At 39.2% G+C, this 23,156-nt stretch overlaps 6 protein-coding genes across 6 annotated transcripts; 2 read left to right on the top strand and 4 right to left on the bottom strand.

Moving 5' to 3' along the window:
* Window positions 1-111: 111 nt before the first annotated feature.
* On the bottom strand, window positions 112-1,587 carry LOC18018998 (flavonol synthase/flavanone 3-hydroxylase). The gene is made up of 3 exons (XM_006399307.2): window positions 1,058-1,587; window positions 634-961; window positions 112-508 (listed from the first exon to the last, which is right to left on the bottom strand). Exons 1-3 carry the CDS (start codon window positions 1,522-1,524, stop codon window positions 293-295), a joined length of 1,011 nt encoding a protein of 336 aa, XP_006399370.1. The 5' UTR covers window positions 1,525-1,587; the 3' UTR covers window positions 112-292.
* Window positions 1,588-3,351: 1,764 nt separating this feature from the next.
* On the top strand, window positions 3,352-8,357 carry LOC18018997 (DDT domain-containing protein DDB_G0282237). Its single transcript, XM_024155888.1, is given in 12 exon segments — window positions 3,352-3,532; window positions 4,473-4,606; window positions 4,843-5,015; window positions 5,204-5,613; window positions 5,707-5,785; window positions 6,028-6,374; window positions 6,526-6,870; window positions 6,873-6,988; window positions 7,074-7,305; window positions 7,408-7,569; window positions 7,665-7,753; window positions 7,912-8,357. Coding segments are annotated over 11 exon segments (2,217 nt in total). The 5' UTR covers window positions 3,352-3,532; window positions 4,473-4,493; the 3' UTR covers window positions 8,063-8,357.
* Window positions 8,358-9,125: 768 nt separating this feature from the next.
* LOC18019622 (DEAD-box ATP-dependent RNA helicase 25) lies at window positions 9,126-12,401 on the bottom strand. Its single transcript, XM_006399305.2, has 10 exons — window positions 12,033-12,401; window positions 11,783-11,889; window positions 11,554-11,609; window positions 11,223-11,447; window positions 10,620-10,826; window positions 10,460-10,546; window positions 10,275-10,370; window positions 9,981-10,196; window positions 9,702-9,884; window positions 9,126-9,469 (listed from the first exon to the last, which is right to left on the bottom strand). The coding sequence occupies exons 1-10, from the start codon at window positions 12,320-12,322 to the stop codon at window positions 9,242-9,244; spliced, it is 1,695 nt and encodes a 564-aa protein (XP_006399368.1). The 5' UTR covers window positions 12,323-12,401; the 3' UTR covers window positions 9,126-9,241.
* A 255-nt stretch (window positions 12,402-12,656) lies between these two features.
* LOC18019621 (DEAD-box ATP-dependent RNA helicase 26) lies at window positions 12,657-16,490 on the bottom strand. Its single transcript, XM_024156865.1, has 10 exons — window positions 15,432-16,490; window positions 15,074-15,180; window positions 14,751-14,806; window positions 14,422-14,646; window positions 14,058-14,264; window positions 13,898-13,984; window positions 13,713-13,808; window positions 13,424-13,639; window positions 13,148-13,330; window positions 12,657-13,018 (listed from the first exon to the last, which is right to left on the bottom strand). Exons 1-10 carry the CDS (start codon window positions 16,409-16,411, stop codon window positions 12,791-12,793), a joined length of 2,385 nt encoding a protein of 794 aa, XP_024012633.1. The 5' UTR covers window positions 16,412-16,490; the 3' UTR covers window positions 12,657-12,790.
* Window positions 16,491-18,905: 2,415 nt separating this feature from the next.
* Window positions 18,906-19,706, top strand: LOC112086745. The gene is made up of 2 exons (XM_024156347.1): window positions 18,906-18,936; window positions 19,129-19,706. Exons 1-2 carry the CDS (start codon window positions 18,906-18,908, stop codon window positions 19,704-19,706), a joined length of 609 nt encoding a protein of 202 aa, XP_024012115.1.
* A 378-nt stretch (window positions 19,707-20,084) lies between these two features.
* LOC18019619 (serine/threonine-protein kinase SRK2G) lies at window positions 20,085-23,093 on the bottom strand. The gene is made up of 9 exons (XM_006399303.2): window positions 22,789-23,093; window positions 22,489-22,563; window positions 22,306-22,407; window positions 22,139-22,192; window positions 21,710-21,802; window positions 21,458-21,550; window positions 20,969-21,073; window positions 20,770-20,868; window positions 20,085-20,686 (listed from the first exon to the last, which is right to left on the bottom strand). The coding sequence occupies exons 1-9, from the start codon at window positions 22,906-22,908 to the stop codon at window positions 20,366-20,368; spliced, it is 1,062 nt and encodes a 353-aa protein (XP_006399366.1). The 5' UTR covers window positions 22,909-23,093; the 3' UTR covers window positions 20,085-20,365.
* Between the last annotated feature and the right edge of the window lie 63 nt (window positions 23,094-23,156).

Here is a 23,156-nt window from a genome sequence, read left to right as displayed (position 1 = left end):
TATCTCAACAATATGAATTGTTCATTAAATTCCTGATTCCTAAGATTGGTCCGACGTAACTGGCTAAGGTTTGGCAACATGACAAGGACATGTCTTCATTAAACATTAATGAAGTGGATATCTTAATCTTTATTTAATCATAAATAACAGAAACCAGAGACACAACGATCTTCTTATCGCGGGAGAACAACAAATCAATAACAACCAGTACTTCCTATTCCAAAATCACAATTTTTTCTTCCTTCAAGAAAAATCACACTTTTTCTTCTATTTTTTTTCTTTTTTATACATCTCAATCCAAAGGAAGCTTATTGAGCTTGCGGTAACTGTAGTCCTTGAAAGCAAAAGGCTTGAACTTTGGAGGATTATCATCGCGAATAAGCTCCGGCAAAGGTCCGACGATCATTTCACCGTGAGGCTCCAAGAAAACCGGCCACGACATCCTCGTCTTCTCCTTATCCACCGTCGTCCTATGCAGCACATTCTTATACCTCCCATTACTCAACCTCTGCAAATCTCACAACAATCCAAACAAAATTAAAAAAGACAATTACAACAATACTAATCTAAATTCATATTTAAACTACTAAAAAAATTTAAAAATATGCGCTTGATATAATAAAGAAGTCAGACCAGAATCTGATCGCCGATGTGGACAATGACGGCAGAAGGAATATACTCAGCGTCGAACCAGTGATCGTCTTTGAAAACCTGAAGTCCAGGAACTTGGTTAGGGACGAGCAGAGTGATTCCACTGAGATCGGTGTGTGCCGGTACTCCCAACGCTAAATCCGGCCGAGGACACGGCGGATAATAGTTTATCTTCATCATATACTCCGCCATATCTCCTCCGAGACCTTCTTTCAACGCCTCACGCCATAACCCTAACCCTTCCGAGAGAATCCCTAACAATTTCTCCGACAGCTTCTTCACATGCACTGCGTACTCTTCGTTCACCTCCCTAACACAGAAACAGAGTATCACGACGATTACGATTACGGACTTTTGGTTAAAAAGATAGAAACTTTTGGTTAAAAAGATAGAAACTTTTGTATACCTGTATTCAGGTGGATTCTTGGGCCAGAATCTGTAATTAACGCAAGACGGTGGCCAGATTCGGTGGAAGAGATGATCGACCCATGCTTTTTTGCCTTCTAGATCTTTCTGCAGCTTCGTTCCGTATCCTTCGATGTCTTTCGAATTCTCCGGTTTCGCGACGGACTCTTTCTCCGACGAAGGAAGCTCGAAGAACTTTCTTCCGACTTCCTGCAACCGCCGTATCAGTTCCGTCGGAATCCCGTGGTTAACCACCTGGAATATTCCCCACTCTTCGCTCGCCTTCACCACCGCGCGCGCGACGCTCTCGACGTCGGAATCGCTCAAATCGACGACGGGAATCGCCGGCGTGGGACCTCGGAAAGTCGTGATCGCTGGTTGTTCCTTCTCAGATCTGATGAACTCCAAAGGGATAGCTTCGGTTAGGAGGGAAGATGAAGAAATGTCTTGGACTCTTTCGATCTCCATTGGTTTTTTGTTTTTTTTAGTTTGTTTTCTAAATTCGCTTGCCGGAAACAATGGCGGTAAAATATCTATAACTAGAGGAGTAGAGCATGGAGTGGTTTTAAGGAGGGAGGGGGTGATGAGGTGGCGAAATCGTTACCGTTGAATAGAATGTAACTACCACTGTACCACATAAAGTACGTGTTTTGTTGATTTACATGTAAAGTCGTCGTAGCATCGTCTCTCACGAGTTTGGTACCTAGTTCTTTGGTTTATTTTACGTATCAAGGAATTTTTATTAATTAGTTTTGCCGTTTTGCGGTGGTAGTTTATGTTATATTTTTAGGCCATAAAAATACAAGAAGTGAAAGATATTTTTATTTTTGCTGTCATTTTTGGCCATGCAATGCAAACAAAAGCAAACACCTTAATTTGGAGTCGTTGACAAAATAAAAAAATAAGTTGTTATTTTGCCAATTTAAAGATACCAATCTCCAACTCTTTTTACGTAAATGTTTTGTGTATATTGTTATCTTCTTCTTTTTTTGGCCGTCTGAAAGTTCATTAAGTCCTAAAGCTCAAATACATGACATAAAAAAAGACTTAGACCATGTTTATCAGAGAAACCCATCTTGGTTTTTCCTTGATTATTATAATAGTAAAACTGATTAAAGAAACTCACAAAGAAACTTGTGTATTTTTAATATACATTGGAGAAATCCAGATTTTTTTTTTTAAGTTTAGAAAGTTAAGGAGGTTAAGAAAGAAACAAGTCTTTCAACTCGTTTTAAGAAGGAGAGAGATGAGAATAATGATGATGAAAAGAGTCGCAGCAACAGAGAACTAAAGGAGGATAACCTAATTTTCGATATCCTCAATCGAATCCAAACAAATTAACTCAACTCAAAAAACTCATTTTCGATATCCTCATCTCAGAAAATCAACCGTAGCAATTGGTTTCCAAACCGAAGTCCACTTTAATAACAAAAAAAACAAATCAGATTTGGGGGTTAAGAACAAAAAAGAAAAGATTGGTTGATGAATTAACTTGGAAGAGAAGATCGGATTTGATCGGTCGTTGTCGATGAATTTGGCTTGTGTCGCGGTTTGATCGATGGTCGCCGATCACAGAGGAAACCCCTAAATAGCCGCCGGTGAAGCGATTGGTCGCCTGGAACAAGAAGATCGCCGATGAAATTTTTTTACATGCAGCAGAGTTGTCGAGAAATTTGTTTCCTAAAACAAAATGATCGGGTTTAGGTTTAATTTTTTTCTAAGGAAACTTAGAAGCTGCATCCAATAATAATTCACCACGTCATCAGGTAGGATCGATCCAGGATAGATCCTCCTTTTTTTTCCTTCTTTTTGCATTAAAATAATCATTTTAATTAGTAGAAACTAAAGGAGAAACCCTTGATAATCATGCTATTAGCATCAAAGCCTAGTAGAAAGGATTACACGATGCTACACAATGACTTCTCGATGTAATCTGTTATGAAACCATACGGGACCTCTACATAGGCGAGATGTTACGTAATATTCTCTAACAAGTGGAAAAGTGACCTGCACGAAGACGAAAAGTGGAAAAGTGAAGGTCAATGGCACTGAGACGTTGACAAATACTTGGTACGTTTTTTAGTTCCCGTTTGATTTTTGTTAGAAAAATTTCCCATAAGTTGAAGCCTTGGAGGCCCAATTAAGAAGACTTTAGGCCCAGTACTCATAATTAATGGGCTGGATTCATAATTGGAAAGAAAATAACATATGGGGCTAATTAGCTCTTAAACAAACGACACCTGTATAGACCGAGTCTTGATGATATAAAAACTAAAGTGGGGCTCCTAAAAACACATATTAGTAAATAAGTTTCCGCCTTTTCCCATAAGGACGGACGACGGACCAAACAGCTGAGAGCGAGAGGGAGAGAGAGCGAGCGAGAGAGAGAGAACCAGAGATCTCAACAACTGTCTTCCTTCTTCGTGAGACACCTCTCTCTCTCGACGACGCGCATTCCGAATTCCATACATTCTCTGTAAGATTTGCGTCTTCTCTCTTTCGATTGCTATATTTTCTCTCCACTTGTCCCTTTGTTCTGGCGGGAATATCGATCCTCTCGCTGTCGTGTGCGATTTTGCTTTCCTTCAATGTGAATTTTCCAATGGCTTTCGAATTCGTTTACGTATTTCTGTGATGGGTTGTGTTTGTTTCTTCTCCCTTGTTGCATTGGATTTGCTTTTTTGTTACTGCTATTTTCCTTTCGGTTTCGCGTTCTGGGGTGGTTTTTCGGGATTCTCCGAAACTGATGCATGATGGTGATTTCTTTTCTCGATATTGGGTATGGGTTTGATCCGTCGGTTTCGTTTTGGTTCCTTTGCTTGTTCGATTATTGCTCTCAATTGGTAGAAATCAGCAAAACTTTTCCCGATGGGTTCAGATCTTTTCTAAATTCGATTGCGATGCGATAGTTCTAGGGTTTTACTGCTATTTCGATTTCTGCATTGGTTTTCTTATATACTTTTTTCCTTGGGGGTTTGTTTTTTCACCTGATCTCACGAGTTCCACTTGCTTCTTTATGGTCTCTGTTGAATCAGACATTGAGATTAGAATCAGCTCTATGGTTATTTGCTATCATTTGCCGCAAATGTGTACGTTATTAGTACTTTGCAAGTTTACTTGAAATTAGTGTCGTCTTAAACGTTTATGGGTTACGCTTATCCGGTTAAGTTTCTGTTCTTCAGGGTTTACATATTCCACTTTGGCAAGAATTTTGTGTCGAATTGTTACAGAAAGACTCTAGAGATTAACATATGTGACCTCTCGCTTTTACTTACAATCTCTGCCCCTTCTTGCTTGGATTGTTGCGTCCCTTTGTTACTACATTTCCTTGATGTTCCTAACTACTGTATGATTGCACTATGATAATCACTTCTAGACAGACATTCAGGTTTATGGAATATTTTCTTACACCGTAGGTCTGTCTTGCCACTTGAAGGATGCCTCTACTAAAAAAGAAGTCACATAAACTACTGGAGCCCCCAAAGGACTTGGAGCCGCAAGAACTTGTTTATCAAGTTCGTCTCACAAAGGAGATTTTTCGAGATTATCAGTATCCTTCTTATATAGCTGTTTGGGTTTATGAATTGGAAAAGACGAGACGACTTTTTACTTATGTTTCAAATGTTTTCCTTCCTCTAATCTGTACAGTTTGAGGTCAACTGAATAAGCTTAAAACTTGCAATACTGTTTCATTCTGGGGAAACCTTCATTCATATTATCCTTCAAAGGCTTGGTTGTTCGTTTTTATCACATGCCGCTCAGATTTGTCTTCTTAACATAAAACAGATTGTACTTGAAGAGAATCAATCTCTATCGCAAGCGAGTTTGGACATGTAAATCTACTGGCAAAACTAGCTTGACCTACGAGGAGGCCCTGGAGTCAGAAAAATTGGCAAGCAAGAAGGTTCAAACACTTGCCAGAGAGCTAGTTGCACCTGCTTTACGTATCATCCAATTCAGTAAGCTCTTAACCCCTTCCTAGATTATGGTTCATCTTCTGATACCATTGTGTCAGAGTCTTGTTTTGTTTAATTATATAAAATTTACTATGTGTATTTTTTGGGTGGTTGCATAAATTATTCGTATCTTCTTTAGATCTCTCTTCTATGAGCACGATTTCTGATTCTTTTTCTTCCATTGTGAAAAGGTACACTCTCATTGAAAGATCTTGCTGACACAATAGCGACCGAGTTGCAAAATTGCTATTTCGCTGGTGCAGAGTTGTATGGAAAAAGGGATGGCGAATTGTATCCGTGCAGAATCTTGAAGATATTAGCAGATGGAGATATTAAGCCTCAGTATGAAGTAGGCTTCCTTGACAAAGATAAGGAAATAAATGATAACGCAGTGCTGTCTGGGGATGATCTGTCATGGAAGAAGTTTCCATTTAGTAGAAATTTTCTGAAGTCTTTCATTCGGGATTCCACATGCCACAGTATTCCTTGGGTAGTTAATGAATATCTGGCTAAAGCACATGGAATCACGAGAAAGATTCCCAAGGAACTTCAAAACAAATATGTCTTTCAGAATGGAGAATTGGTTCAGCAAAGGAAGCAGGTAGATGTAAATTTCACCACCATATAGTAATTTGTAGCGTTGCCAATAATTGGTGTCGGTACTAATCGTTTTTTTCTCATTGCTAAACTATAGGAGGATAAAACCGGAAGGGAAAAAGGGAAAAGAAAAAGAGCAGAAAATGGTAGAGATGTTGCAGAGGAGACAGATAGAGGTAGCTCACTTCATTTCCAATTCAATGATTCTTAGTTTTAGGCAAAAGTTCTATGCGATATCAGTTAGATTTCGGGTTATAGCTGAAATCATGAACCGTATGTGTTATTTTGAGCTTATGGATAATACTGTTGACTTGGGGTTATGACATCCAACTGATTCTTGTTTGCGGAGTAAAAAAAAAATCATTCTTTTCTATATATTTTTCCATTGATTTTTCGTTGTTGATTTTTTTCTTTCCAGAGGTTAATGAGTCTGCGGAAGAGCCTATCATTTATCCAATTGAAGATTTACTGTTGCCACTTGATCCTGATGATGCTAAAATCACTCAACGTCCTTCTCCTTCACGGGATTTTAGTGTTTCAATGGATTGTGTTGGGGATCTTCTTATGGTCTGGGACTTTTGTTCCTCATTTGGTAGGCAGCTGCATCTTTGGCGATTCTCTCTTGAAGACTTTGAAAATGCTGTCTGCCACAAGGAGAGTAATTTGGTTCTTATCATGGAAGTGCATGCCTGTCTTTTCCGGTTCCTCATCAAAGAAGGCGGTGATAATTTCAAAGCTTTAAGGAGAAGGAGTCGCAAGTCAAAGGTCAGATCTTCATCTCATCGAAACAATCCTTGCTTAAAAAAAATAGGTTACAGTAATACGCTATTCTCATTTAACATGAAGTTGCCAGCCTTGTGACTCTTTTTTTCAATTTTCTTTTGTGGTTAATGGCCTGCTTGTTGCTTTATTTCAGATTACATTGATCACATGGACAGAGTATTTATGTGACTTCTTGGATTCTGTTGACACTCCTGAGTTGTGCTTGGACATTGGAACAATCAAACGGGGACATTATGGTCTACTGGACCCCAGTATAAAATTGAAAATCTTAAGGGAATTAGTGAACCACATTACTGAAACAATTATGTTCAAGGGGCAAATAGACGAGCTTGTTGAACAACGGCATGCCCTTGGAGCTGCTAGAAGAGAAGAAGCGTTGGCGGAGGCCCGACAGAAAAGAGAGGAGAAAGAACGCTCCAAAACTGGCGAGGAAGCTGAAGGGAATTTTGGACAGTAACAGGTAGAGAAAAAGAAAAAATAGCCCACCAAGTACTAGAAAGCAGTGAAGGCAGCAAAAAGAAAGAGAGCACTGCGGGGGAAATCAAGATGGAGAATAGGGTTGTTTGTTCCGAAAAAAATGAAAAATCAGAGAAAAGGTTTGGCTTATCCTATTTATCCATAGGCAGAACATTTGATTTCTGATCACTTGGGAACTCATCATTGTTCTTATGGTACTGATAGGCTTATTGGGAATGTCTATCTGAGAAAGCACAAAAGGCAGAAGACGGATACAAAAATCGAAACAAAGGAGGAGGTGGAGGAAGAGGAGGAAGGGGAAGAAGGAGAAGAAGAAGAAGAAGAAGAAGAAGAAGAGGAGGAGGAGGAGAAAGGATATTCGGGAAAGAAGCAGGGGGTAAAATTATCAAGTGAAGATGAGAGAGGAACATTAGAAAGGAGGGGTCCCGAACAGAGGGTTGAGTCCTTCCCCTCATACTCATTTTTGATATGTGATTGTTTGCATATGCACGTGTATGCTTTGACCCATCAAATCTGAACTTTTTTTAATTTAACGCAGAGGAAATATTATGAAGGGGAGATGGAGAAAATAGTCATACGTACAAACTCCTTGGGTAAGGATCGGAACTACAACAGGTACTGGTGGTTCCGAAGCAATGGGAGGATATTTGTTGAGGATTCTGATTGCAAAGAATGGGGCTATTATACCTCCAAGGAAGAGGTACCATCAAGCCACATGGGTCATTTGTTTGTTTGATCATTTGATTATATAGATTTTTTCTTTTTTCAAATTTGTGCTTGTTTCTTGAAATCCAGCTCGATGCATTGATGGGATCATTAAACTGTAAAGGAGAGAGAGAACTGTCATTACACATGCAGCTGGAGAAATTCTATGACAGAATATGGTCAGCTTAGAGCTTTTACTTCTATTTTCCATAATTCATCTGGTCACTTGTTCAATCCGCACTTTGATGGCATACATGTAGAAGAGTAACAATGCATATATCGAAGTCTCAATGTTTTTGTGAAATGGCTGAACCCGGTAATGACCTGTGATTTGCAGCTCTACACTACAAAAGAGGTCGAAGGACATTGCTCACAACATAGAAATGGAAGAAGCAGTGGTTAGGAGATCTACCCGTGTAAGAGCTCCACTTCATGAAAATCCAGCTAGTGCCTTCTTGAGATATGTTAACAAGTGGAAAGAAGACTAAACATAGCAGAATTCAATTCTGTATAGGAAAAGCTTCTCTTTTTTTTTTCTTTTTCTTTTTGGTTTACTTTACGAATAGCAGAGCTTTACAAGCTACAACAAAAAGGGATAGCCTTATGGTATGGTAAAGCTAAAGCTCGAGTAGAAAGATGGTGTTGGGTTTTGTTTTTCTGTTACCACCATTCATCATCACCTTCGTTGACTTACTTTTTGCCAAGGAAAATTAGGATTTCATCACTATAATGCTTACATACAAAAATACAATACTGTGATTTATATGGATAAATATATTTTTCTAAAGGTTCTTAGATGAGCAGAAACATATATATGATTCTGTGAAGTGACTTCAGGTTATCAAGTCAACAACGTTAGACTTCATAAATGGACATACAATGGGCCATTAATCATTAATGGCCTTTAATTTAATGGTCACTAATGGGCCATTATTGGGTCAAAAATAGGTCACTGATGAACCACTAACTTATCACTAGAGGGTAACTAATGGGCCATTAATGGATCAAATATGAACGTAAAACACGTCATTACTGGGTCATTAGGGTCACTAAAAGTCTCTAATAGGTCGTTAATGAGCCGTTGAAGGGCCTATAATGTCACAAATAGGCCACTAATGGATCACTAATGGATCAATAATTTACCACTAATGGGCCAACAATGAATCACTAATGGGCCATAAAAAGTTTATAATGGATCATAAAAGGGTCAATAGTGGGCCATATTATGAACAGGCAATAAATGAGTCGAATATGAACACAAACCAGGCCATTAGTGGGTCACTACTGGTCACAAATGGGCCGACAGTGAGCCGTTGAAAAGCCCAAATTGAGTCACTAATGGGCCATTGAAGGATCGGTAATGGCCCACGAAAGGACCATTAATGAGACTGAAGGATCGGTAATGGGCCTTCAATGATGGGCCACTGAAGGATAGGTAAAGGGCCCATTAGTTTAAGCTCGCAAAGATACCTTTAATCGTTAAATACGTTAATTATGAGTGAAACACAATAAAATTGTTCCCTAGCCCATTAACGATAAAGAGCATACGAATTTCAAAAAGACGAATTATAGAATTTTTTATAACTGGAAAAGTCGAGGGTTGCAAGAACGACAACATATCACACTCAAGTTTTAAGACAAAAGCAAAACTTTGAAGAAACAAAAATCTACTTGGTTCTAAGGCCAGGAACGTTTATGAGACGCATCTTGGCAAGAACATTTCTAGGGATAGCTGGAGGGATGGCAAGTCCCATACTACGGCTAAACTCATTGGCTAACTCCACCAGTCTGGTCGTGTCTTTTGCAATCTTCTTCTGAGATTTGTAGTAACCCAACCACGCCTGATACGCCGCCTCTTTGTTCTTCATTTCCACTTGGCCAAGCCCTTTCTGCACCTGAATTCAACGAGTTTCTCACATCCTTTTATACTCACTCAAATCACATACTCTTGACAAATCTTAGCTTTTGACTTCAAAAAGGTTTGTGTTATGAGATGTGAAGATCCATCGTAAACATTGGTACTTACATACAGATTCAAATACAGTTTCTAACACCCTAGTTGTAGCTAGCAAAAATAATTTGAGGAAAGCTTGCCAAACGTTCACCGTATCATATGAAAAGGCTTACCTTTTTCACAGCCTCAGGGTTTATCAGGGGTAAAGAAGACTTAGTGATGGGTAAGTCTTTAACAGAAGCTAGAAAGTACTCTTCCCACGGTGCTAACAATAGCACACCTTCCCCTTCCTTACCTTTCCGTCCGGTTCTGCCAAGTCTGTGTATATATTGTTCCCTGTCTGATGGCAATCCCATCTGCAAAACAAACATCATACACAACAACTTAGGTAAAAACTATTAAGTTTATAGTTGCGGTTCAGTTCCATGATAGAAAATTACTATATGGTTTACCTGTACGACTAGTGACACATCAGGGTAATCAACACCACGAGCAGATACATCAGATGTAACAAGGATAATACTCTTGGACTTGCGAAACTCATCAGAAACTCTGGTTCTGTAACTCTGTGGTTTTCTAGAATGGATCTCTCTGACGTTCAGGCTTAGCTGACCAAGTAGATCAGCCACCAAACATGTAACCATAGCAGTTGTACAGAAAATAATAACCTGCAACAACAAGGATAATGTGTCAATTCTGAAATACCGTGGTGATTCACAAATGCACTTGAGAAGCAATCATTTTACCTTATAGTCTACATTATCTGCGATATGTTCTTTAAGAAGCACATATAGAAGCGAGAAATGTCTATCCAGAGATGCAATCATGTACATTTGTGTGACCTGGGATAAAAGAACAGATATGAGAAAGCGACAACATCCAATCATATGGCAGACCTATCATTCAAATGAACCTAAAGAGCAATTTTTACCTTTTGATGTGTTTCCCCAGAGCCCTCTTGAACACAATTGATGAACTCATGGTCGTGTTTTAGAGCAATATGGCATATTTGGCGGACCTTGACACCAAGAAACACAATTTAAGATTCCAACCCACAAAAGAGAGCATTTGTGGAAGAAACTGACACTTACCCCTTCAGGTACTGTGGCAGAAAATAAAAATGTTTGCCTCTGCTTAGGAACCGCGGCGATTATCCTCTCAATATCCCTTCGGAAACCCATGTCCAAGAGATGATCAGCTTCATCAAGCACAAGGACTTTCACACCCTTCAACCTTGTGGCAAATCCAGAAGTGTTATCGATATGGTCTATGAGCCTTCCAGGTGTAGCCACAAGAATCTGAAAGTGTTCATATGTGATTATTCGATAATATATAGACACAGCTCACTGTATCTGCAGCAACTTTAATTGCAGGCAAGACAGATAATACAAAAAAGGCTGATTCATAAGAGGCTAAATAAAGGAACATAACCTATGAACACTTAAACGGTGAACAATCCTAACTTGGACAGGGAGATACATTTTCAGTAAAATCATCGTAATTTATCATTTCTATCAATTCGAAGCATGGGCCCAAAATGCTTAAGCCAAGAACAACCAAATCAATTTGAATAAAATATATATGGAACTCCATTGATAACATTTTCCATCTTAGAAATCCAGCTTAAAGGAAGAAGATTTACTCAGCATTAGCTTCACATTAATACACATGGAGCGGCGAAAGAAATCTCTAACCTGGCAAGGATTCTTTTGCATACGCCTTTGCTCTGTAGGAAGCTTTGTGCCACCAATCACAACTTGAACACCAATAGATGGGTGATACTTCAGCAAGGTGTTTGCTTCTGCAGCAGCTTGACAAGCAAGTTCACGAGTAGGGCAAACCACAAGCACAGTAATTGGGGGCTGCCTATTATCCCGGCTTGCAGGAGGAGATTTGAGAACAGCTTCAATTGATGGAAGCTTAAGATATAAACAGAAACAATAAGAACAAATCCCATTTGAAGGCCCTAGTCAATTCCTAACTGAACAGCTACTATTGATGAGCCCAGAGGGTAGAATGTCTCACCAAAAATGCAACGGTTTTCCCAGTGCCTGTTTTGGCCTTGGCTAGCACATCTTTACCTGGAAAACCCAAGAAGTTAAAAGACAGAAATATTAGAGGAACTATAAAGAATCAACCAAGCTTCAATATGAGGAATCGCGAAGAAAAATGCACAAGTTTCTGAGTTTTTATCCCAAATTGATCTGTAAAAGCTTGTGAGAAACCATCAACGAGAAAGAAAGAAAAAGTCCACCTTTGAGAATGATAGGAAGAGTAGCCTCCTGCACAACAGTCATTGTCTTAAACCCGGCATCCTTGATTGCTTTCAGCGACAAGGGAGACAGTGGGAACTGATCAAATCTGTTTACCATAAATATTATATTAGAAAAGCTCTGAAACAATCTCCTCAATCAAATGTGGTATAAGTAAAGAATAACCCAGAAAGAGACTAAAACAAAAGCTTATTTAATCCGCAGGAAGAAGGAAAAGCCTAAATAATGTACCTTGTCTTAGACAAGTAAGAATCTGAAGGTTTGACATTTTCAGTCATTGGCTTGACAGCCTCTACGGCCTTCGTAGAAGCTACTTTCTTAATCATAGGCTCATCATCATCATCATGATCAGATTGGCCTTCTCTTCCTCTCTTCGGACCCTTTCGATTGTTGTTGTCTCTGACTAGGTTTCCCGAGTCATCTTCGTCACTCGTGAACTTCCCGCGCAACGAACTAGTCTTCAAAAGTTTTGCGCGAATTTCTCGTCTCTTCCGACCGGATTTGGATCCATCGGGACTCATGGAAAACGAGAGGAGTAGATGGAAGCGTAGACCGAGAGGGAACGTCAAGTTCCCGTCGTCGGCAAATTAGGGTTTTACAGGTTTTGTATGTTTTTAATTAAGGTTTTAACTTAAGGATGAAGCAGAAAGAGAGAGCGTCACAAAATGTCAACAAAAACAAAAACGGCATGTAGTTTGCTCCCTTCGGCTTCAAAATATCTTTCATGTCTGGAAAGTCTCTGTTATAGGAAATTGGTTTACAAGTTCACTTTGTTTTAAAATCATCACAACTGTCGATATTGCCAAACTGTTAATTTTAGTGATTACTATTACTATAAACTAAAACCAGAATCTATAGGAGTGTAACTTTTGTAGAATTTCTTTATTATCAGAAAGTCAAAGTTTTGCAGGAATGACAAGAGATTACACTTACAGAGCATTAAAGATTTTACACAAAAGCAAAAGATTTTAATTTTTTTCAAAAAAAATCTACTTGGTTCTAAGACCGGGAACGTTTTTGAGACCCATCTTGCCAAGAACATTTTTTGGGATAGCTGGTGGGATGTCAAGTCCCATGCTCCGGCTAAACTCATTGGCTAACTCCACCAGTCTGGTCGTGTCTCTTGCAATCATCTTCTGAGATTTATAGTACCCCAACCACGCCTGATACGCCGCCTCCTTGTTCTTCATTTCCACTTGGCTTAGCCCCCTCTGCACCTGAATTCATCATATCCAACACCACCCATCAAATACTCAATACACTTGAAAAATCTTAGTTTTTAATTTCAAAGAGGTTTGTGTTGTGAGACGATTTTATCTGCATAGAGATTCTAAGACCAAGCTTACCTTTTTCACAGCCTCAGGGTCTATTGGTGGTAAAGAAGACTTGGTGATGGGTAAGTCTTTAACAGATGATAGAAAGTACTCTTCCCACGGTGCCAACAACAGTACACCTTCCCCTTCTTTACCTTTCCGCCCGGTTCTGCCAAGTCTATGTATATATTGTTCCCTGTCTGATGGCAATCCCATCTGCAAATCCAACACCATACACAATAACAATGTCAGTATAGAAATTAATAGCTGCGGTTCAGTTCCATGATGGAAAAGTACTACATGGTTCACCTGTACGACTAGTGACACATCAGGGTAATCGACACCACGAGCAGATACATCGGATGTAACAAGGATAATACTCTTGGACTTGCGGAACTCATCAGAGACTTTGGTTCTGTAACCCTGCGGTTTTCTAGAATGGATCTCTCTGACGTTCAGGCTTAGCTGACCAAGCAGATCAGCCACCAATCTTGTAACCATAGCAGTTGTACAGAAAATAATAACCTGCAACAACAAGGAGATTATTCAGAAAAACAGTGGTGATTCACGATGGCACTTGTGAAACAATTTTTTTTACCTTATAGTCCACATTATCTGCGATGTGTTCTTTAAGGAGCATATACAGAAGCGAGAAATGTCTATCCAGTGAGGCAATCATGTACATTTGAGTGACCTGGGAGATAAAACAGACATGAGAAACCGATAACAACGAATCATATGGCAGGCCATTCGTTCAAATGAACCTAAAGAGAAATCTTTTACCTTTTGATGCGTCTCCCCAGAACCCTCTTGAACACAATTGATGAACTCATGATCCCGTTTCAGAGCAATATGGCATATTTGGCGGACCTTAACACCAAAAACACAATTGAAGTTTCCGACCCAAAAATGAGAGCCTTTTGTGCAAGAAACTGATACTTACCTCTTCAGGTACCGTGGCTGAAAATAAAAATGTTTGTCTCTGCTTAGGAACAGCAGCGATTATCCTCTCAATATCCCTTCGGAAACCCATGTCCAAGAGATGATCGGCCTCATCAAGCACAAGGACTTTCACACCCATCAACTTTGTGGCAAATCCAGAAGTGTTCTCGATATGGTCTTTGAGCCTTCCAGGTGTAGCCACAAGAATCTGAGAGTGTTCATAAATATGATTATTTAAATATATCAATAGACAGCTCACTGTATATGCATCCATCTTAGAAGGCCGGCTTAAAGGAGATGCAAGACTGTCTCAGACTTAACTTTACATTAATACACATGGAGTGGCCAAAAAATTCTCTTATTACCTGGCAAGGATTTGTCTGCATACGCCTTTGCTCTGTAGGAAGCTTTGTGCCTCCAATCACAACTTGAACACCAATAGACGGATGATACTTCAGCAATGTGTTTGCTTCTGCAGCAGCTTGACTAGCAAGTTCCCGAGTAGGGCAAACCACAAGAACAATAATTGGGGGTTGCCTATTATCCCGGCTTGCAGGAGGAGATTTGATAACCGCTTCGATTGATGGAAGCTTGAAATATAAACAGAAACCAATAAGAACAATTCCGAGTTGAATGCCCAATCATCCTAACCGACCAACTTATATCCATGAACCCAGAGGGTAGGATGTCTCACCAAAAATGCAACGGTTTTCCCAGTGCCTGTTTTGGCCTTGGCTAGAACATCTTTACCTGGAAAAACAGAGCACGGGAAACCAAGGAGTTAAAGAGGAAATGCTAGAGGAATTTTAAGCAATCAATAAAGCTACAAAATGGAAGTCATGGCAAATTCGTGGAATTATGAAGAATGATACACAAGTCTCCGAGTATACTTAGATAGCTACAAGCTATTGCTAACTGATCTGTAAAAGCTTGTGAGATGCCGTCAATTAGAAATCGTCACTAATTCCTAAATCATGGTGTTCTGACAATTCTCATGAGAAAGGAAGAAAAATCCACCTTTAAGAATGATAGGAAGAGTAGCCTCCTGCACAACAGTCATTGTCTCAAATCCCGCATCTTTGATAGCCTTTAGCGATAAAGGAGATAGTGGGAATTGATCAAATCTGTAAATCATTCACCATAAAGAATACTCTCGATCAAACAACACCAAATGGTCAAAGTAAGCCACGTACAGAAGAAGCAACTCAAGGATAATCTAGAGGAAGAAGTAAAGTATAACCACAAAGCAACTAAATCACAAAGCTAAGACAGATCACAAATTCAAATTATAAACTTTACTGTTTATTATAGAGCAAGCAATAAAAACCAAAACACAACACGTAAAAAAAAAGAAACTAAATTGCGAATAATGTACCTTGTCTTAGATAAGTAAGAATCTGAAGTATTAGCATTTTCAGTCCTTGGCTTATCAGCCTCTACAGCCTTGGCAGAAGGCGATTTCTTAATAAGAGGCTCTTCATCTTCATCTTCATCGTCATCATCAGTAGTATCTTCACTAAGCAAATCATCAATGCTTCCCAACACTACCCTCTCCTCATCCTCATCACTAGTATCTTCCTCTTCCTGTCTTGAACCGCTAGCCTGTTTCCCCAAACCCTTGTTGTTTTCAAAACCTCGCTCTCTCCTAAACCCTGAATCCACATTTCTCTCTTTCCTTCCACGAAGAGACGACTCACTACTCTTTCCTTGAATCCGACCATTCCTTACACCTTCTCGGTCACCTAACCGCTTGTTCCTAAACGACTCAACCGGCTCGCCGCTGGTTCTCCTCCTGTTCGAACCACCAAACCTATCAATTTCACCCTCATTTCCCCTTCTCGAACCACTGAACCTATCAGATTGGCCTTCCCTTCCCCTTCTAGAACCATCGAACCTATCAGATTGGCCTTCCCTTCCTCTTCTCGAACCATCGAACCTATCAGATTGGCTTTCCCTCTTCGGACCCCTACTGGTGTCCCTGTCTACGTTTCTACGAACCCGGTCTGGACCCGAGTCATCTTCGTCGCTCGTGAACTTCCCACGCAACGAACTAGGCCTCAAATCGCTCACCCAATCACTGAGCTCTGCCTCATCCTCAATCAAGCTCTTGGACGCGCGAATCTCTCCTCCATTACGACTCCGCCTCCCGAATCCGGTTTGGGTTCTCTCTGGTCGGGTAGAGAAATTGACCCGGGAGCCTAACCCAAGGTACTTTAATCTCAAAGGAAATGCCTTGGAGAGAACAGGGACGGAGCGGAAGGAATAGATTAGAGCAACAGAATTCATGGAAGCGAGACGGTTACAGGGAATAGAATGAGTGATGAATCGTACACCGAGAGGGAACTTCAAGGGCATATCTTCACCTGTAACTACCAAGTTCCCGTCGTCGGTAGCCGGGAAGTTTTTGAAGATAAGGGGAAGAGTCGAAAATGACTGAGGAGAGGGTTTTACAGGTTTTGTAGAAAACGCGATAGGGTTTTAACTAGGGGACAAGAAATGGAGTGAGGTGGATTGATACAGAACGACAAGTAGTTTTCTCTCTTAGTTTTGAAACGTAATTTCTTTTTTTAATCAGAAACAAAAACGCTCGCACAACCCGAGATGTGAGAAAACGGGACGTAGTTCAAACCATTGTCTTTGAATGTGTATTTGTATAATGTTAAAGTTTTGCATATACTGTATGCAGTTTCACCCTAATGATCACAGATATGATGTTAAAGCTTGGCATATATTGGCTATAGACTCTTTTTGTAAAAAATTGCAATATTATACAGAATTGCATCATCATCTTTTCTTATCATTGCATCAGTGACTATCTTATTAGGATAATACTTCCCATCATCCTCGTTTTTCATGTTTTTTTTGCTGCAGAATAGTTATGTTGTTGGTGACAAAACCAGCTAGATTGAAGTCATTGCGAAACCAAACGGTCTCAACATAAAGACTTGTAATCCATTCCCCATTTTAGAACCACTTTTCTTGTGTTGATGCAAGGTGGAAAAGAAAAATTAAAAAAATAAATAAATAAAAGAAGTTGATTAGTCCAACATTAATATTCACAATCAACTAACAACTTTGCATATATATGCAGTTTCACCTCAATGCTTACAATATGAGTATAAACATTTACTAACAAAACTGCTAAAAAATTTTAATGACTACTCTAACATTAATGTTTATCACGGGATCATGAAATACAACCCAAACAAACACATTATTCAAGAACAAAAATGCGAGTTTTCACCACAATCAGGGTTTTTTTTTTTTTTTTGGTACTCCACCATTCTGTAGTGGATTTTCATTATTTTCATTTTCTCACTATTGTACTGATAGGTAAAATAATTAAGCGTAATTTGTTCAAAGATTGATACAAATATTGTAAAATAAGTTGTCCTTAAAGCAGAAAGGGGACTCCAGTCTATCAATTGTATTGTCTATCAATTTTAAAACACAGTATGAAATGAAAAAGTATTTTTCAAATATGCGTTATACTCGTAAGCTATTCTTGATTATAATGAAAATTTTTAAAATAGTTTCTGAATTAATAATTATCACTTGTTTTAACTATTTATCAATAATTCATATCAATAATTCATTCGTTTCTATTAGAATATATAGAGGCTCTCTCTCTCTCTATCTCTCTGAGGACACGCCCGATCTAACCCTAACTTAGCGAGAAAGTCTCCAATTCGAACCATGAGCGAATCCGCGATTGAATATTACTCCTGTAAGATCTCTCTCCGATTTTTTTGTTTGTAAATGATTTCATCTAATGGATCTGTCATATATAGTGAACTTATGTTTATGCGTCATTTGTCCGTTTTGCCAAGGTTCTTGAGTGTTTGGAATCGAGAGATTTCATTGTTCTCATAGTAGATCCGCCGCGTGATGGAGTTGGTCGTCTTTTTCAATCTGTAGACTCAGTTGTTGAGTGTACACGAGTTTTAGGTGGAGAAAAGCCTATAATAAGCAAATGGCATGCAGAGCAGGATGCTAAGTACTATTCTCGGCAGGTTTATGGGCAGGAGGATGATGACAAGCAGGATGATGACGAGAAGGATGATGACGAGCAGGATGATGACGAGCAGGATGATGACGAGTAGGATGATGATGAGCAGGATGATAAGCAGAAGCTCCTTGGGAGTTGATATTTTGTTTTCTATCTCAAAAAGTCTTTTTAATGTATGATGTTTCATCTTTGTCCTGCTCTGTTGTTTTGTGTTCAAATGATTTCCAGCTTATATTCCTTTCCCATCATCATCAAATGATGTGTAGTTTTTTCTAAGCCTCTGCTCGACCTAATGCATTCTCCAAGATTTATTTTTTAGTTTCTTAGAGGACACACGCAACTGTTTGTTAGTTATCAAGAATATCTTTTGCATACAACTTGAATGTATTTGTCTGTATATATGCAGTAATGCAAGTGGATTAGCTGAGGTTATCAGAGTGTAACAGAGCCTTCTTAGGATCAAACCTGATCTAGATAACGGCTCCAGTTTTCGTTTTACTAAACATGCAGCTAATCAAAACCCTTTGCTTAAGGCGATTTTGATGTGAGTATGCAGCGACACTGGTATTGGAATGAATAAGGAGGAACTTATAGACTGCCTTGGAACCGTTTCTCAGAGTGTTACTTGGAAATTCTTTGAATGCTCTAATCTAAGGGTTTTGTTTCCTTTTCTCCGAGAATTTGTTGCTACCAAATTGACTAGATCTCTCTCTCTCTCACATCCGTAGCGATAATAAAACCCACAAAGTCTCTCTCGCTCTCTCTCTCTCAGCCGTAGTAGTCTAGTAGACACGCCCGACCTAACCCTAACTTAGCGAGAAAGTCTCTCCAATTCGAACCATGGGCGAATTCACGATCGAAGATTTCTCAAGTAAGACCTCTATCCATCTGATGGATCCGAAATTGTTTGTTTAGATATTATCTGATGTATTGTCATAGATAATTAGCCGGAGGATCTAATCGATCTGTCATAGTACGTAAAATAATGGTGAATTAATGGATATGATTTTAAGCTACATATGTCATGTTTTATTTCGTAATTGGTTTATGTGAAACCGCGCAGAGCCTATCACATCCGTCAATGGGGATCAGACAGCCGTTTTCTGGGACGTTGTTGAATTCCCATTCCCAGATAGTGACAGTCCTGATATGATCTATCGCAAAATCGAATCAGCTGTTCGTGAAAAGGGATGCAGAGGTCAGGTCTCAATCTGGGTTTATGTTGATGACAAGAATGGATCTTGGGGTGGTGAGTTTCTTCATAGGAAGACTTGGGAATCCAGAATCTTCTTCCTTCCTGGAGGTGATAAACTATCGAGACATAATAGAATGTTTCATGACCTTCTTTTATGGATGATTGATTCTCCTGTGCTCGGAGGAGTAGAATCAACTGTGTTCGTATTCTCAGATAAAGTCAAAGAGGAGTTCTTCGATACGCTTGAAAGTTTGACTAATGTCAGATGTGACAATGTTTACTTAACACCTTCGAAACAGCCAGTCATCAAGGCAGAACACGCGGAATGGCCACGATGGCTATTTGATAGCTTGTACGCTTTCATTGTATATATACTGTCGAAGAAACACCTGACCGGGTCGAAGAAACTCCTGACCGGGTCGAAGATGAAGATTGTATTGGACTAGCTTGCTTCTCTTTGTAGCCTTCATTTTGTGTTTGTAATGGTTTCACTTTCTTGAGCAAAACAAGTTGCTATCTGTTGTTACATGGAATTTTAGTCAAGTGGGTCACGACAGGAAACACACATGCAACAATTTGAAGAAACTACAGACCTTGCAGCTTCTTTAAATTGATAATTGTCTTCTCAGAAGCAGCATTCTTAATTTATTTACATGTTTAAAATTGGCAGCTTGTTCTGACTGTGTTTTTTGCCTTCTACACTTCTACTATGTAGTTTGCTCTCAGTATGCTTCTTTTCCTTAGCAAGGCGTTTCCACTTTAGGTTCTCTAAATCTAATAATCAGAAAACCTCTTTGAAACTTGTGAAAATTTCCTCATATTTGCTAACAAAAGACCGACCATCATTATTACCTTATTATTATCATCGTAATATTGGACCCCTTTCTGCTTCACAATCTCACTCAGATTCACCCACTGAATATCTGCCAGCGTTTCTCACTTTCAATGAGTATCGATGTTCAATTTTTGACAACCACTTGACAATTGACAAGACGAAAACGTTTTCAGACATCATATCGAAAAGTGAAATAACCTGTACGAAACTAGTTTACTCCCTTTGGCTTTGGGATGAGATGAGATAAAAAACAGAGAGCATTCCTTTCTTTTAAGCTTTGTCAGCATCTTGACTAGACTGTGCCTCTTTGACATGCTTCTCGTATTCATCTTCTTCCTCTTCCTCTTCCTCTTCAGCTTCAACGTCCTCTTCCTCTTCTTCCTCAGTCCCTGATCCCAAGCTTTTGCTGACACTAGAAGATGGAGCTGGATTCCTTGCTTCTCCAACTATCTTCATTATGTCCTCTATGCTTTGAAGAGAATAGCTCGTGTTGTCTCTCTTGTAATACACCGCTTGAGCCGACTCTATCAGCTCCTTCGGCAAATTCTTCAGGTACCACGGGTGATTCTTGATCTCCTTAAGCGTGATTCTCTGTCAAGAATATTATCGACAATCAGTACCGCAACCATATCTTCCTACGCGAGATATAGTTTGATAATTTGAAAATCAGATACCTTAGCGGGGTTAGTGACGAATATGCGCGAGAGAAGGTGTTTGCATTCCTGAGATATGTGAACGTAGTCTGGGATCTTGTATTGTATAGCCATTATACGCTGAATAATACCATTTGAATTATTACCTTATTGAGACAATAGAGCAGTAAGAAGAGCTAATTAGACATAAAATGCAGTGGATTGTTGAAGATGGAGTTACTTGGATTGTTTTCCTGAAATTCTTTGGATCATTAGGGTCCTCAAATGGGTAAGCTCCAACCAGCATCACATAAAGGGTTACTCCGCATGACCACACATCCGCGTGCTACAAAAACACAGCCATCTGAGTGCAAAAGCCAGTCTATGTGCTCTATGACAATCATGATTATAGAGACTGGCCAATAAACATCCTACATTTATCGATTATCGCCCCATAATTTTTTTAACTAAGAGTTAAGACCCCATGCTTGGACATGTTCAATGTCTGGTCAACTCAAACCTTATTAGAAATAAACAATAACCTGACAAGTTTTACACAGAGCACGCAAGTACAAAGGATCTATAAGACCTACTATAGAATCTCTGAGTAGTCTTTTTCTTTAACTTTCTTTTCTCATTTTTTCTCTTAATGAGATTATCTGCTTACTTTGACAGCCAATCATGTGTTAATGCACAAATTGATATGTATAGCAAGACATAAGTAGTGTACCTTGCCATCATATTCTCTACGAGAAAGAACTTCAGGTGCTATGTATGCTGGAGTTCCAACAGTTGATTTAGGCCTAGAGTGTAGTATGGATGACTGCACATAAAAGAAATAAAAGAGATTGAGGATTGAGGATTAAAAAGAAAACATGACAAAGATATAAGAGTTACGATCCGGGCGAATAGATAATGATTATATTTTTTATGGATTGAGACCACTGAGCAAAGAAGAAAAAGTAACTGAATGAGTGCACACCTTAGAGTAACCAAAATCACAAATTTTCAAAAGCGGAGCAGGGCTCCCATCAAGCAGTGTGTTCTCAAGCTTCAGATCTCTGTGGCATATTTGCTGCACAGAATAAAAAGAGAGGAGAAGCTATTACGTCAGTTCATGAAATGCAACAGAAGTTATTTATAAATTAAGATTGTAAACGATTCATTTGCTATTTTCCCACAAATAGCATCAACAGTGGCAGCTAAGGTTTTCTCTGATTTACAATAAGATAGATATGTATCACAGAATCGAAACCCAGGTCAGAACATCTAAACATCTAAATTCCAAATCTAAAGCAAAGAATCCAAGTCACGAAAACATTGATAGTTTCTCCAATCTCCACAGATGCCATTCCAGGCACATAACTTTACTTTTTCAGCTTAATGAATATTGGAAAAACCATATACATACCAAGGAGTGGCAGTAGTCGACACCACAAATCAGCTGTTGGAAGAAGTACCTAGCCTGGAAAGATATAAAGATTAAAAACAGAAACTTATAGAGACAGAATGAAAAGATCGAAAAAGGGTCCAAGAACAGATAGATCAAAGTGTAAGACTTTATATAGAGAAAATCACCTCAGCTTCACTGAATCTACCGGCAGTGCAGATACGATCAAAGAGCTCTCCTCCAGAAGCATACTCCATCACAATAGCAAGATGAGTAGGGGTCAAAATCACCTGTAAACCGAATCAAAATATGATCTCAAGACAGCTCTTAGATGATGTTAAGAGACCAAACAAAAAAAAAATACAACTTGCCTCCTTGAACCGGATGATATTAGGATGCTTAAGTGATCTGTGATTGATAATCTCTCTGGCCACGTTCTCATCTATCTGCAGTCCATGATCAACACAACAAACAATTAAAAGTCAAACCATTATCATCATTACTTTGTCAAAACCACCAATGTATCGCATTTTCCTGCAAATTCCCTCAAAATGTCTAGCAAAACTCATGAGCTAAAGGTAAAACCCTAAACCCAGCTCAAACTTGAAGAATACAGATAGTTTAAAAAAAAATCTATTCTTAGGAAGGAATCAAACAGAGCACAAACTGACCTTGCGGCCTCTCTCGATGTATTTCATGGCAACGAGCTCTCTCGTGTCCTTGTGCCTTAGAAGGCGAGCCACACCGAAATTTCCAGTTCCAAGATCCTTGACAACGTCATACTTCTCCATCTCCAAATCCTATGTACTAATCTATGTACTTATTTATACCGTGTAAGAATATATATATATATATACGAGCACGATCCCGTGATCGATTCACGTAAAGCGATTCCGATGAAGATCTGAGGAGAAAGCGAAGCAAATTGTGTCGATAAGAAGAAATTGTGAGATCCACATGTGTGTGCGTGTGTGCATCGATGGAGGCGTAAACACAGGAGATGGTAATGGATTGGACCACGTGGAAGATGTGCTCGCTT

The sequence above is a fragment of the Eutrema salsugineum genome, unplaced genomic scaffold, assembly GCF_000478725.1.
Source record: "Eutrema salsugineum unplaced genomic scaffold, Eutsalg1_0 scaffold_2, whole genome shotgun sequence".
In the NCBI taxonomy this organism is placed as follows: domain Eukaryota; kingdom Viridiplantae; phylum Streptophyta; class Magnoliopsida; order Brassicales; family Brassicaceae; genus Eutrema; species Eutrema salsugineum.
Note: the sequence above shows the minus strand (reverse complement) of the source record. Positions and strands in the feature narration are given on the sequence as shown.

Bases quoted from the DNA above. Each gene is read 5' to 3' on its own strand.
- LOC18018998 (XM_006399307.2), bottom strand. From the start codon at position 1,524: ATGGAGATCGAAAGAGTCCAAGACATTTCTTCATCTTCCCTCCTAACC. The intron at 962-1,057 runs GTATACAAAAGT...TTTCTGTGTTAG, and splicing joins AAGAATCCACCTGAATACAG to GGAGGTGAACGAAGAGTACG. The intron at 509-633 runs GTCTGACTTCTT...TGAGATTTGCAG, and splicing joins ACATCGGCGATCAGATTCTG to AGGTTGAGTAATGGGAGGTA.
- LOC18019622 (XM_006399305.2), bottom strand. From the start codon at position 12,322: ATGAGTCCCGATGGATCCAAATCCGGTCGGAAGAGACGAGAAATTCGC. The intron at 10,547-10,619 runs GTAAGTGTCAGT...CTTGGTGTCAAG, and splicing joins CTGCCACAGTACCTGAAGGG to GTCCGCCAAATATGCCATAT. The intron at 9,885-9,980 runs GTAAACCATATA...TTTGTTTTGCAG, and splicing joins ATGTGTCACTAGTCGTACAG to ATGGGATTGCCATCAGACAG.
- LOC18019621 (XM_024156865.1), bottom strand. From the start codon at position 16,411: ATGCCCTTGAAGTTCCCTCTCGGTGTACGATTCATCACTCATTCTATT. The intron at 14,647-14,750 runs GTGAGACATCCT...TTATATTTCAAG, and splicing joins GGAAAACCGTTGCATTTTTG to CTTCCATCAATCGAAGCGGT. The intron at 13,331-13,423 runs GTGAACCATGTA...TTGGATTTGCAG, and splicing joins ATGTGTCACTAGTCGTACAG to ATGGGATTGCCATCAGACAG.
- LOC112086745 (XM_024156347.1), top strand. From the start codon at position 18,906: ATGGGCGAATTCACGATCGAAGATTTCTCAA. The intron at 18,937-19,128 runs GTAAGACCTCTA...GAAACCGCGCAG, and splicing joins CACGATCGAAGATTTCTCAA to AGCCTATCACATCCGTCAAT.
- LOC18019619 (XM_006399303.2), bottom strand. From the start codon at position 22,908: ATGGAGAAGTATGACGTTGTCAAGGATCTTGGAACTGGAAATTTCGGT. The intron at 22,193-22,305 runs GTGATTTTCTCT...ATATCTTTCCAG, and splicing joins GTAGATTCAGTGAAGCTGAG to GCTAGGTACTTCTTCCAACA. The intron at 21,074-21,457 runs GTACACTACTTA...GTGTTTTTGTAG, and splicing joins GTAGAGAATATGATGGCAAG to CACGCGGATGTGTGGTCATG.